The sequence below is a fragment of the Megascapheus bottae genome, chromosome 2, assembly GCF_031878675.1.
Source record: "Megascapheus bottae isolate mThoBot1 chromosome 2, mThoBot2.hap1, whole genome shotgun sequence".
Classification (NCBI taxonomy): Eukaryota; Metazoa; Chordata; class Mammalia; order Rodentia; family Geomyidae; genus Megascapheus; species Megascapheus bottae.
Window position 1 is genome coordinate 53,690,796 of NC_143510.1, and position 12,638 is coordinate 53,703,433.

The 12,638-nt window shown below is 39.4% G+C and overlaps 1 protein-coding gene across 22 annotated transcripts in view; it reads right to left on the bottom strand.

Moving 5' to 3' along the window:
• The window catches only part of R3hdm2 (R3H domain containing 2), a 124,312-nt gene that overhangs the window by 44,938 nt on the left and 66,736 nt on the right, over window positions 1-12,638 (bottom strand). For 11 of the 22 annotated variants that reach the window (XM_090327518.1, XM_090327512.1, XM_090327515.1 and 8 more), the window contains 7 exons: window positions 11,073-11,272; window positions 6,206-6,250; window positions 5,004-5,090; window positions 3,424-3,550; window positions 2,138-2,216; window positions 1,442-1,501; window positions 335-475 (listed from right to left, as the gene is read on the bottom strand). In XM_090327518.1, the coding sequence (XP_090183644.1) occupies window positions 335-475; window positions 1,442-1,501; window positions 2,138-2,216; window positions 3,424-3,550; window positions 5,004-5,090; window positions 6,206-6,250; window positions 11,073-11,237 (704 nt within the window). In that variant the 5' untranslated portion in view covers window positions 11,238-11,272. The remainder of the gene's footprint in view (window positions 1-334; window positions 476-1,441; window positions 1,502-2,137; window positions 2,217-3,423; window positions 3,551-5,003; window positions 5,091-6,205; window positions 6,251-11,072; window positions 11,273-12,638) is intronic. The other 11 variants (XM_090327590.1, XM_090327589.1, XM_090327561.1 and 8 more) reach the window with 3 other exon arrangements.

Consider the following 12,638-nt stretch of genomic DNA (forward strand, 5'->3'; position numbering starts at 1 on the left):
AAAGGAGACCTCTTTGGTATAGTTCTTTGAAATTCTACAACTCCTAGATTCAGGCATCCAACAAGCCATATAAAAGTTTTAATGTGTTTGTGCTTTATACAAGTATAACTTCTCTTTCTTTAAAGCTGTGCTCATGCTATCATGAAGAGGAAAAGACACTAGGGCCAGTCTTCACAAAAATCAGTGCTTCTAAAATCTGTGTCTAAGGTCTCAGAAAAAATAGGAATTAATGACATAACCCTCCTTTCTCCTCCCCTAGAAGAGACATCTTCATCCTATATCTTCCTTTTCTATCCCAAGAAAGTCTTTCCAGTATATGGTTTTTCTCCCTTACATTCTTGTGTTGCTGGTTTTGTTGATGATAACAGCTTTCCCAGTTTGATCAACATTGTGGTCCATTCCAAAATAGGCAGCTACCCGGTGTAAGAGCATCCGGTGATATGAGGTCATCTGAGGGAACTTCTTGAATTGGTTGCTGAAGGAAACCAAAGAAAAAAGTAAAACAAGACAAATAACCAAATAACAACTGTAATAGCCAACTGCAGTTTTATTCAGTATTAGGGATTGAACCCAGGGCCTCAAGTATTCTGCCACTTGGGCCATAACCCCTGCCCTGTAATTTTTCTTGCAAATAAATAAAAGTGGAGAATTTCTTAGGAGAAGTAGATATATTATGAGGATGACAGATATTATTCATTGGGAACCAAAAAGGTTTCTTTCAATATTTTGTGGATTATTTTGATCTATTCTCATTAACACTATATTTAATGCCTTGGTCTCTCCCACATGGATGATAGTTAAAAGAAGAAATCAGAAATGTAAGAAGAGTTACATCTGGAATAAGGTATAGTTACTGAAAAGAAGAAACTTCTTTTTCAATTCATGCAATAATGTATCTGGTAACTTAAAAACCTTACTTGTTTTTTTTTTTTTTTTTTTTTTTTTGGCCAGTCTTGGAGCTTGAACTCAGGGGCTAGGACTGTCCTTGAACACTTTTTGCTCAAGGCTAGCACTCTGCCACTTGAGCCACAGTGCCACTTCCAGTCTTTTCTGTGTATGTGGTACTGAGGAATCGAACCCAGGGCTTCATGCGTGCTAGGCGAGCACTCTACCACCAGGCTATGCTCACGTTCCCTACATGTGTATTTTTTACTTTTTTGGGGGGGAGTCAGTCCTGGGACTTGAACTCTGGGTCTGGGCCTAGGAGCTGTCCCTGAGCTCTTTGGCTCAAGGCTACCTCCCTACCCTTTGAGCCACAGCACCACTTTCAGATGTGTATTTTAAAATCCATCCTGTTTTTGTTCCCCTTTTTGTTTCCTGTGAGTAATCACTTCACTCTTACTTCAAAGGAAAGATGAAAGGGATGTCTTAAAATTGCACCTCAATTTCTTTCCAGTGCACCCTCCCACCTCTAAGTATGTATTTCATACAAGTAACTTACTTGTTGTCATTAATAAATTCCAGAATCTCCTGTTCTAATTTTAGCAGCATCATTCTGTCCCTGTTTAAAAAAAATTAAAACACAAAACAAAATACAACCCTCTCATAGACATTGAAAACAAGGAATGAAAACGCTTGTTCACTGTGAGAGCAGAAGGAAGGATAGATCCAAACTTTAATAATGGGCCATAATGCAATGGCTATTGTGCTTCACTAGCCTATCTTATAGTATTATAAAAAAAGAAAAACAACCCTAATTATGATATTATGAGATGTCATTGTTATGTTATCCATATCAGAAATGTAATTGTTAGCAGCGTATTCAAATAAGCACATACTTTATATTAACTTACTCTACATCCTAAACAGTTATTCATCAATTTTAAAGTACTCAGGATTTAGCCTACATATAAATCAATCACATTACTCTTCTTGGCTTTTTAACTGGTATACTTCCAAGTCTTTATACTTCTTAGTCTCTGAATTATTTTTTCCATAGAATTTTTCTCAACTTTTCCAAGGCAGAACCCTCAATATAATGGTATTCTTAATTCCTCACTACTGCTGACTGTATTTGAGAAAGATATTAATATTAATACTAGGTTCTAATAAAGGAAAATCTCTGGGAAACTGCTTGGCCTGTTGGTCTTGCTGGCCCTCATCTCCTTTCCCTCTTATACCAATCATGTTATATTACCTTGGGTTCTTTTTCAGTGTATTTACAAGAAATTCATGTAGGTCTATTCCAGTAGAGTCTGTATATTCTTGGCTGGAGTCTACAAGCACAAAAGACATTTAAAAATAAATGAAACTGCCTTGCATAGTACCTAATCCCATGCAAAAGCCCACAATCTAATCAAAACAGATGAAATCGGGGCCGGGAGTTTGGCTGAGTGGTTAAAGTGCTTGCCTAGCATGCACGAGGACCTGGGTTCGATTCCTCGGTACCACATACATAGAAGTGGTGCTAAGGCTCAAGTGGAAGAGCTCTAGCCTTGAGAAAGTCCAAGGACAATGCTCAGGCCCTGAGTTCCAGGACTGGCAAAAAAAAAACAAAAAACAAAAAAAAACAGATGAAATTGAAAAAATCCCCAATGCAACAAAAGAATGAAGAATCTGGGCCAAAACAATGCAACAAAAGAATGAAGAATCTGGGCCAAAACAATGCAACAAAAGAATGAAGAATCTGGGCCATAATATTTTGGTATTTAAACAGATTATATCTATAACCTTTCATTAATATGAACATTTTTGGAATGTCCTGATCAAAATAAAGCAGGTTTACTCAAGCTAAGGAAAATAAATTCCAGGTAAGAATAGTCAAGGCTAAAATTTCCACAATTCACAATTTCAGGAAACAGGACAATATAGATTTTTTTTTTTTTTTTTGGATCAGTCATGGGGCTTGGACTCTGGGCCTGAGCACAGTCCCTGAGCTCTTCAGCTCAAGGCTAACATCCTACCCCTTGAGCCACAACGTCACTTCCAGTTTTCTGGTGGTTAATTGGAGAGAAGAGTTCACAGTCTTTAGTGCCCTGGTGCCAGGGCTGGCTTTGTACTGTGATCCTCAGATCTCAGCACCCTGAGAAGCTAGGATTACAGGTGTGAGCCACTGCGCCCGGCCTGGTTTATTTTTTGAAACAAGAGTTCATCTATGTATACTAGGCTGTCCTCAAACTTCCAATCCTGTCTGAGCTTCTCAAATACTGAGATTATAGGTGAATGGTTACCACACCTGGATAAACATGACTTTTAAACTTAATTTGTTCTTATGTAGTATCATTTTTAGTTTTTTAGTTTTTTTTTTTTTTGCTACCAGTCCAAAATTTTAAAGCCCAAAATTTTTATTTTAGCTATTCCCAAGCCAAAATATGTTATCTAGAGTAGGTACTACCATGATTGTCTATATCACCATTCATTTCAGAACCCAAACAAAATCAGAATTGACTATTATCCTACCCTGGATAGCACCAAAGTCCTCACCTCTGGAAAGCATCTTCCTTGGAACCTTCTCTTTGCTTTTGTCCCTGTCTTCCTTTTCAGAGACATCCTTTGTAGACTTTTCTTCTTCCTTGTCAGAAGGACAGCTGATATGCAGTTGAATTATATCCTTAAACAAACAAATAAGCAAAAAGAAGAAAAAGGATTTGTGATTGACTTCCTTGGACTTTCAATGAAGGCTAGTCTTGGATCAACAGATTTATCTTAAAGAAAAGTATATATTGTTAATTTGTGGGGGGTGGCGGAGCACAGGAGTATATGCCAAGCCTCAAGCTTGAACTCAGGGCCTCTTCTATTGGTGAGCTTCCCTCCCCCACCTCCCCAAGGCTAGGGTTCTATCCTTTCAGACACAGTTCTACTTCTGGCTTTTTGGTGGTTAACTGGAGATAAGTGTCTTGTAAACATTCCCGCCTAGGCTGGCTTCAAACTGCAATCCTCAGAGCTCAGCTAGGATTACAGGTTTGGGCCACCAGTGCATGTATATTGCTAATAATTTAATGCTAGTTTTTTCCTAAAGAGAATAGGCCAATGGCCAGGAATATGGCCTAGTGGCTTGCCTAGCATGCACGATGCCCTGGTTTAGATTCTCAGTACCATATACACAGAAAAGCCATAAGTGGTACTGTGGCACAAGTGGCACAGTACTAGCCTTGAGCAAAAAGTGTCCAAGGACATTGCCCAGGCCCTGAGTTCAAGCCCCAGAACTGCAAAAAAAAAAAAAGGTAGGCCAAAGCATTTTCTGACAACAGTCACAAACTACTATATGAACAGTTCAAGTTATATTGCCTGTCCTCGTCAAAGGACTGGATGGTAACCATCGGAGGGGAAGGGTACAGATGGAAAACAGGATCATCTCTCTGAGATCGCCTTGTTTAGATTATCCTATATAGTAAAGACAAGAAAACCTAACATTTCAGGATCTTACCATATTCTACCTTACTGAACTATTTTTGTTTTTAAGTATACTCTCTGATGTCAATACTATATATATCAAACAACTACCACATTCAAGAGTTACACTTAATGCAGGTAGCTCACACCTGTAATCCTAGCTACTCAGGAGGCTGAGATCTGAGGATCACAGTTCAAAGCCAGCCAGGGCAGGAAAGTCTACGAGACTCTTATCTCCTGTTAACCTCCAGAAAACCAGAAGTGGTGTTGTGGCTCAAAGTGGTACAGTGCTAGCCTTGAGCAAAAGAGCTCAAGAACAATGCCTAGGCCTACTGAGTTCAAGTCCAACAACAACGAGGAGGAAAAGGAGGAGGGAGAAGAGGAAGAAAAGGAGGAAGAGAAAGAGGAGGAGGAGAAGCAGAAGAAGGAGAAGCAGCAGCAGCAGCAGAAGGAGAAGCAGCAGCAGCAGCAGGAGGAGGAGGAAGAAGAGGAAGAAAAGGAGGAAGAGGAAGAGGAGGAGGAGAAGCAGAAGCAGCAGCAGCAGGAGAAGCAGCAGAAGGAGGAGGAGGAGGAGGAGGAGGAGGAGGAGGAGGAGGAGGAGGAGGAGGAGGAGGAGGAGGCGGCGGCGGCGGCGGCGGCGGCAACAGTAGCTATACTATTAAAGGACTAACCTGTGTTTCTAGTGGCCCATCAGCAAATGGAGTGGAGGACTCCTCACATACTGCCAGGCTTCGTACCAACTTCAGCTTAGAATTAGACTGAAATGAACAAACAAATTTATATAATATATATAACTACACACACACACACACACACACACATCCCTTGGTAAACATTCAGAACACATCCTCTTTGACTCTGTTGGTTGTTGCTAACAGCAATAAGATTGTTCTTTTCCAAATAGGTCCATTTTTCCAGGGGCTGGCTCACATAAAAGATAATTCTTGCTAGGTGCTGATGGATTATGCCTGTAATCCTAGTTACTAAGAAAGCTAAGATCTGATTATCTTGCTTCAAAGTCAGTGTAATCAGATAATTTTTAGAGAATCTAATCAGCAGAATGCCAGAAGTAGAACTGTGGCTCAAATAGTAGATCACCTGCCTTAAGACTGAAAATCTGAGACCATTGGCCCTGAGTTCAAGTTCCAATACTAGTACAAAGCAAACTCAAAAGCAGAGAGAAAAAGACTGCATTTTTAGGATATCTAAAAACATTTGGTAATTTCTACTAATGGGGCAGGATTTATCTAAAAGGAAAATCTACATGGGGAGAAAAAAGAACATGAAGAATGGACCGGGAATTTGGCCTAGTGTTTAAAGTGCTTGCCTAGCATGCATGAAGACCCGGGTTCGATTCCTCGGTACCACATACATAGAAAAAAGCCGGAAGTGGTGCTGAGGCTCAAGTGGTAGAGCTCTAGCCTTGAGAAAGTCCAAGGACAGTGCTCAGGCCCTGAGCTCAAGCCCAGGACTGGCAAAAAAAAAAAAAAAAGAACATGAAGAATTTCATAGGAATAACCATTCTTTTGGAAAAGCCAGAGGTGAGCAAAGAAGCTGGAATTGAGCACAATCAGCACCAAATTCTCTTATGCTCTATGGAAAGTGCCAGATGAGTATTCTTTCTGCCATCACAAATAGACTGTGACTGAACTAAAAATGAAGGCAAATCTTCCATTAGGAAACATATGTTTGTATGCAAGCAACTATGTGCGTACACATCTGTGTGCGATGTATATTTACTACTGGGGTACTAAATGCAAGCAAGAAGGCTTTCCTTACATGTAATCTGTAAAAAAAAGATCTCAGTGATTTTTTTCATTTGCAAGTATTACTAAGAATTTTAGAAAATAAGAAACAGAGGGCAATCTCTTACCTTGGCTCTTTTCCTGGAATGACCATGGCTAGATGTCCTTCTCTGCTAGAAAGAAATATTAAAAGTAGAAAAAAAATCCACACGTAACTTGAAAGTAATACACATTAATAACAAAATGTACTAACTATAAAAATCATTTCAACAATTGTCAATCTATGATGAAAATAACTTGGTGTCTTTTTGTTTTCTTTTTTGTTTTGGTTTGTTTTGTCAGACATGGGGCTTAAACTCTGGGCCTGGACGCTGTCCCCGAGCTCTTCAGCTCAAGGCTACTACCCTACCCTTGAGCCAAGCCCCTCTTTCCATTTTCTAGAGGTTAACTGGAGATAAGAGTCTCAGGTCCTTCTGTGCCCAAGCTGGCTTTGAACCTTGATCCTCAGATCTCAGCCTCCTAAATAGCTAGGATTATAGGCATGAGCCACCATGCCTGGCCTTGTCGTTTTTTGCCTTTTTCCAATTCTAGCAACTGTTACACAGAATGGGCCCTAGATTATCTATACTCACATCACATTCACCATGAAGACAAAGAGTAAAAAGCAGGATGATATAAATTAATGAAATTTTACTCTTGAACAAACCATATATAGAATCCTCTCCTGATTAGTTTGCTTCTGGAAATGTCACTGCCATATCACAAGGAAAAAATTTTCCTTCCAAGCTTGTTCACAGAAATCTATTTAATCCATAATGAATATGAAATATGGCCCTTAACTTATAGTAGCATCTTTCAGAGTTACAATATGACCCAAAATACTTGTTCTTATGGAGGGACAAGAACAGAATAAAGAATCTTCATCTCAAATACTTCCTCCTTTTCTGAATATGAGAATCCTCCCAGGTCTCAGGTTCTCTCAGATAGTGAATTCTTTTTGCCAGTCCTAGGGTTTGAACTCAGGGCCAGAGCAATATCCTGGGGCTTTTTCAAGGCTAGCGGCTCTACCACTTGAGCCACAGCACCACTTTTGGCTTTTTCTACGTATGAAGTACTGAGGAATCAAACCCGGGTCTTCATGTATGCTAGGCAAGCACTCTATCCTTGTCTAAACTACCAGCTCCAGATAGTGACTTTTATAGCTTGTCTTGGTAAGAGATGTGAGAATGTGTAGGATAAAAAGAACACAAAAGAGGGGCATAAGATTATCAGACAAAGGTGGAGAGAGTGTGTGTAGGGAATAGAATAAAAGCTTAGGAAGATGAAGCTCAATGAGGCCCTAGAGAGTGATAAGGGAAGGAAGAGCCAATTCATTGCTAAGAACACCTGAGAAGTTATAATGAAGGTTTGGGAAAGTGGCAGGGTTGTAGAAAGAACTGAAGTTGGTTATATGTGGTGATGCATTTTTATATTCTCAGTACCTGGGATGTTGAAGCAAAAGGATTGCAGGCTTAAGGCCAGCCTGAGCTAAACAGTGAGATACTGTCCTAAAACATAAATAAAAACAAACCCTCCTCCCAAAACATTGAGGTTGCAGGGTAGGGGAGAAGAATAAATCTGAGGCAGAATATCAACACAGTCTTGGGGTTAGTTGATGATTTCTCTTCTTCCCTTTTTACTAGTTAGCAAATAACTGTCATAAATGTGAAAAGAATAAGAAATGATGATGAAGCTGGTCAGTGACAAGACCTGTTGTGGTAAGGGAAGATTCATGGTACACAGCAATATTTGTCAATTTTTTCAAATAGGCAATGTACATATACATGACAGAAGCATTCAAAAGTCACAAAGGAATTATTAGTGGAGTTATACTGAACAGTAGTCTCCTTCCATATCTGTTCCCTAAAAACCTGGGCTCCCTCCTAAAGGATAAGTCAGTACTGAATTTCTTTTAGATTTCTTTTTTTTTCTTTTCTTTTCTTTTTTTTTTTTTTTTGCCAGTCCTGGGCTTGAGCTCAGGGCCTGAGCACTGTTCTTGGATTTTTCTCAAGGCTAGAGCTCTACCACTTGAGTCTCAGCACCATTTCTGGCTTTTTCTAAGTATGTGGTACCAAGTGCTAGGCAAGCACTCTACCACTAGGCCAAACTCCCGGTCCCTCTTTTAGATTTATTAAGGGATAGTTTATGTATATATACTGTACCTATATATAATAAAACCAATTATATTGTATATATCGCTCTGAACCTTGCTTTTAAACATTTTCATGGGAAGTCATTCTATAGCAGATACACTCTTTATTTTCCTTTCTTCTTTCTTTTCCTTGTACCAGTCCAGAGGCTTGAACTCAGGACCTCATACTCTTGCTCTGGCTTTTCAATCAAGGGGGTCACTCTACTACTTGAGCCATACCTTCATTTCTGACTTTTTGCTGGTTAACTGAAGATAAGTCTTAAACTTTTCTGCCTAGGCTAGCCTGAAACAGTAATCAAGAACTAATACATTAAGCCGGGAACAATGGCTCACGCCTGTAATCCTAGCTACTCAGGAGGCTGAGAGCTGAGGATCAAGGTTCAAAGCCAGCCCCTGGCACTAAAGTCAGTGAGACTCTTATCTCTGACTAATCACTAGAATGTGGGAAGTGAGGCTGAGGCTCTAGAGGTAGGGCTGTAGCCTTGAGCTGAAGAGCTCAAGGACAGTGCCCAGGCCCAGAGTTCAAGCCCCATGACCCACCAAAAAAAAGGAATTAATACATCAACTTTTTTTTTGGCCTAGAGGTAGAGTGCTGGCCTAGCATGCACAAAAACCTGAGTTCGATTCCTCGGTACCACATACATAGAAAAAAGCCAGAACTGGTGCTGTGGCTCAAGTGGTAGAGCTATAGCCTTGAGAAAAACCCAAAGACAGTGCTCAGGCCCTGAGCTCAAGCCCAGGACTGGCAAAATAATAATAATAATAATAATAATAGCAGCTCCAGTAGATGGCAGCAGTAGCTCTACCTCTGGGGGGGCAGCAAATAGGGTCAAGTCAGAGGAGGTTCTGATCCCAACTGAACCACAACCTATTTGTATATTCAAATAAAGACATTTTGGGGGGCTGGCAAAGTGGCTCAGTGGTAGAGTGCTTGCCTAGCAGGCATTAAGCCCTGGGCTCGATTTCTTGGTACCACATAAACAAAAAAAGCTGGAAGTGGTATTTTGGCAAGTGGTAGAGTGCTAGCCTTGAACAAAAAGCAGCTTAGAGACAGTACCCCTGCGTTTAAGCCTCAGGACTGGCACACACACACACACACACTCCCCCCTCTCCTCCCTCCCCACCTCTCTGTATATAGGCCAGGCTGGCTTCAAACTTGCAATTCTCCTGCCTCTACCTCCCAAGTACTGGGATTACAAGTCTGTACCACTGTGTTCAATAAATGCCCTTTATTGTCTATCTTTAAGAAGTACACAGGAGTTCGAACATCACTAGTAATAGTTCGAACATTACTCGTAATAGTCTCCTCAAAAATAAAATAACTTTGATCTAAAAGTTCATTTCATTATTATCTTTCATGTAGTGTGACAGCACACAATTAAATATTTATCTGTCCTGAGTAACATTCATTATTGGTATTAGTGGAAGCTGGAAATATAGTTGGAAGTGTGGTTGACTGTTTCCACAAAACCTGGAAAGATAAGTGGGGAATGACAGCTCTTACATAAAAGAAAATGAAGAGAAAAGCAATGAGAAAAGAAATCTGGAAAAATATATGAGAAAAGACAGTAGAAAAGCAAGTAACTCATGAACCATCTGTCTCAGAGAGAGTCTGATTATAATTCATTCCTTGATGTTGTTGCTGTTTTAATCTTTAGAAAAGACAGTGCTAAGGTGAATTAAATTGTCTTGAAAAATTATGCTTCAAATTTCTAGATCCTCCAAAATGATTTAATCTAACTTATTGTTAGGGTTCACAGTCTATCCCTCACACTTTAAAATAAAGATAAGTCTTACTCTTGGGAACAATGGAAAGGATTTACAAAAACTGGACTCTGTAACAGAAGAAACCAGCAGTGACCACAGACAGACAGGAGAGACATAACTATCAGGCTAGTGAAAGCTCATAGCCTGGTTAGTTGGGCACAAAAGAAGCCTGGCTTGCCCACCTAGCCATATGTCTATACTTAAGTATGGAATTGTATGGAAAACAAGGTAATCAAAGAAGGAAATTCCTTTTACATTTTCCAAATGGTAAATTCAGAGACTATTTCTAACCCAGAAAATGCAGACCACTTTAATACAACCAGGTTATCAATTTGATTAACATTGTATATGAAACCAGGTAACTCACACACTCTCTCTCTATATATATATATCTAAACATATATAAACTATATATACATATATATATGTGTATATATATATATATATATATATATATATTTTTTTTTTTTTTTTGCTAGTCCTGGACTTGAGCTCAGGGCCTGAGCACTGTCCCTGGGCTTTCTCAAGGCTAGAGCTCTTCCACTTCCGGCTTTTTTTTTCTATATATGTGGTACCGAGGAATCGAACCTGGGCCTTTTGCATGCTAGGCAAGCACTCTACTACTAGGCCAAACTCCCAGCTCCTAGCTATTTTATTATTTATCAATTATAGATCTTTCATTTGATAGTTAGAAGATATTAAAATGCATGAGCCAGTGAACTTAAGTCTAATAGATTGGACATTCCACTGTATACTCCTTAGACGTGGATTTCATCACAAACTCCACAATAAAACAACACAAAGATATTCCTTGAAAACTCAAGTTGGGGTGCTTATGTATCAACAAGTCTTCCTTTATGTGACTGGATTCTTATAGATTCCTATTCCTATCCAAGCATTAAAAAGTGTGTACATGGTAGCCTTGAGCTGAAGAGCTCAGAGACAGTGCCCAGGCCCAGTTCAAGCCCCATGACCCACAAAAAAAAAAAAAAAAAAAAAAAAAAAAAGGGTGTACACAATGAACTTCTAATCCTTACCTGTGTCTCCTGTCGCAAACTGTTATCTTCACCCTCTTTCTCAACTTCTTCCTTACTTGGAGTCTTAGATATAAGCTTGCCTTTGTTTATGGATTCTTCCACCAGTTTTTTTTCTGATTCTTTCATTATTTCCAGGGTTTCTTGAGTAGTGTTACTGTTAGACATGTTCTTCAGAAGAATACAGTTGCTTCTATGGATTCCTGAAGAAACATTAAAGGTATGTCTTATTTCATAAATTACTATGTATCTATAATATACAAACCCTTAGCCTAATTTTGATTATGTTCTAAAAACTAAGTGCCAGTGATTATATAGAGAGATTGCTCTCTTGAACACTTGTTTGTTAAACATGTCATTTGAAATATGATGTAAAAATCAATGTTAATACATTCTTTAATAAAAAAACAAACACAAGACTTGATTTGTATTTCACATATGTGTATTTTTTTCTAGCAATCTTCTCACAATCTAAAAATGTTTGGTAAATGGCTGCCCCAAACCATTTTCCTTTTCTAACTTTATTAAAGTAAAATTGACAACTAAAAACTACTTGAAAACATACAACTGGACAACTGACAACATATGTGTACATATATGAAACGACTATAATTAAGATAGCAAGCATATCCATCACCCTACCCTCAAGTTTCCTGTATCTCTTCATGATCTTTCCTCCCTCCATACCACATCTAGCTGCTATAGATATGCGTCTGTCACAACAAATTAATCTGCATTTTCTAGATGGGGTGTAGGTGGTTGGAGATTGAACCCAGAGCCTCATATATGCTAAGCACACACTGTCATACAAAGCAATCTAAGCATTCAGTCCTGAAGTAATTAGTCTTGACAATACATGCCGAAGTAATTAGTTGTGACAATACAGGCCCCCCCTCTTAGGATCTTAGTCTTTCCTTTCTCTTAAGTAAGCTAAAAGGTAAGAAGGGTCTCTCTTGAGGAAGAATCTTTGCTTTGATATCCTTGCTCTTTGGGTTAAGTCAAACTACTGTTCCTAAATGATACAATTATCTATAGTGCAGGTGTTGTTATTCTTTTTTTGGGGGGAGGGGGGTTGAATTCAGGGCCTAGATGCTGTCTTTTAAGCTTCATTTTCCCACTGGAATGACAATCTACTACTTGTGCCATGTCACAGCTCCACTCCACTCTGACTTTTTGCTGGATAATCAAAGATAACAGCCTCCTTACATGGAGGCTATTTAATTCTAAATAGTTCAGTCTGACTTTTAGAAAGACTGGAAATGGGGGCCAGGAGTGTGGCCTAGTGGTAGAGTGCTCTTCTAGCACGCATGAAGCCCTAGGTTCAATTTTTCGGTACCACATACACAGAAAAAGACAGAAATGACATTGTGGCTCAAGTGACAGAGCACTAAGTCTTGAGCAAAAAGTGTCCAAGGACAATGCCCAGGCCCTGAGTTCAAGCCCCAGGGCTAGCAAAACAACAACTTGAAGCTACCCTAGGCTTTAAAAAATGTCCTTGAGATTTCTGCAAAAACTCAAGCTGGAGGCATGGCTCATGTGGTAGAGCATCAGCTGGAGTGAGGCCAAGAG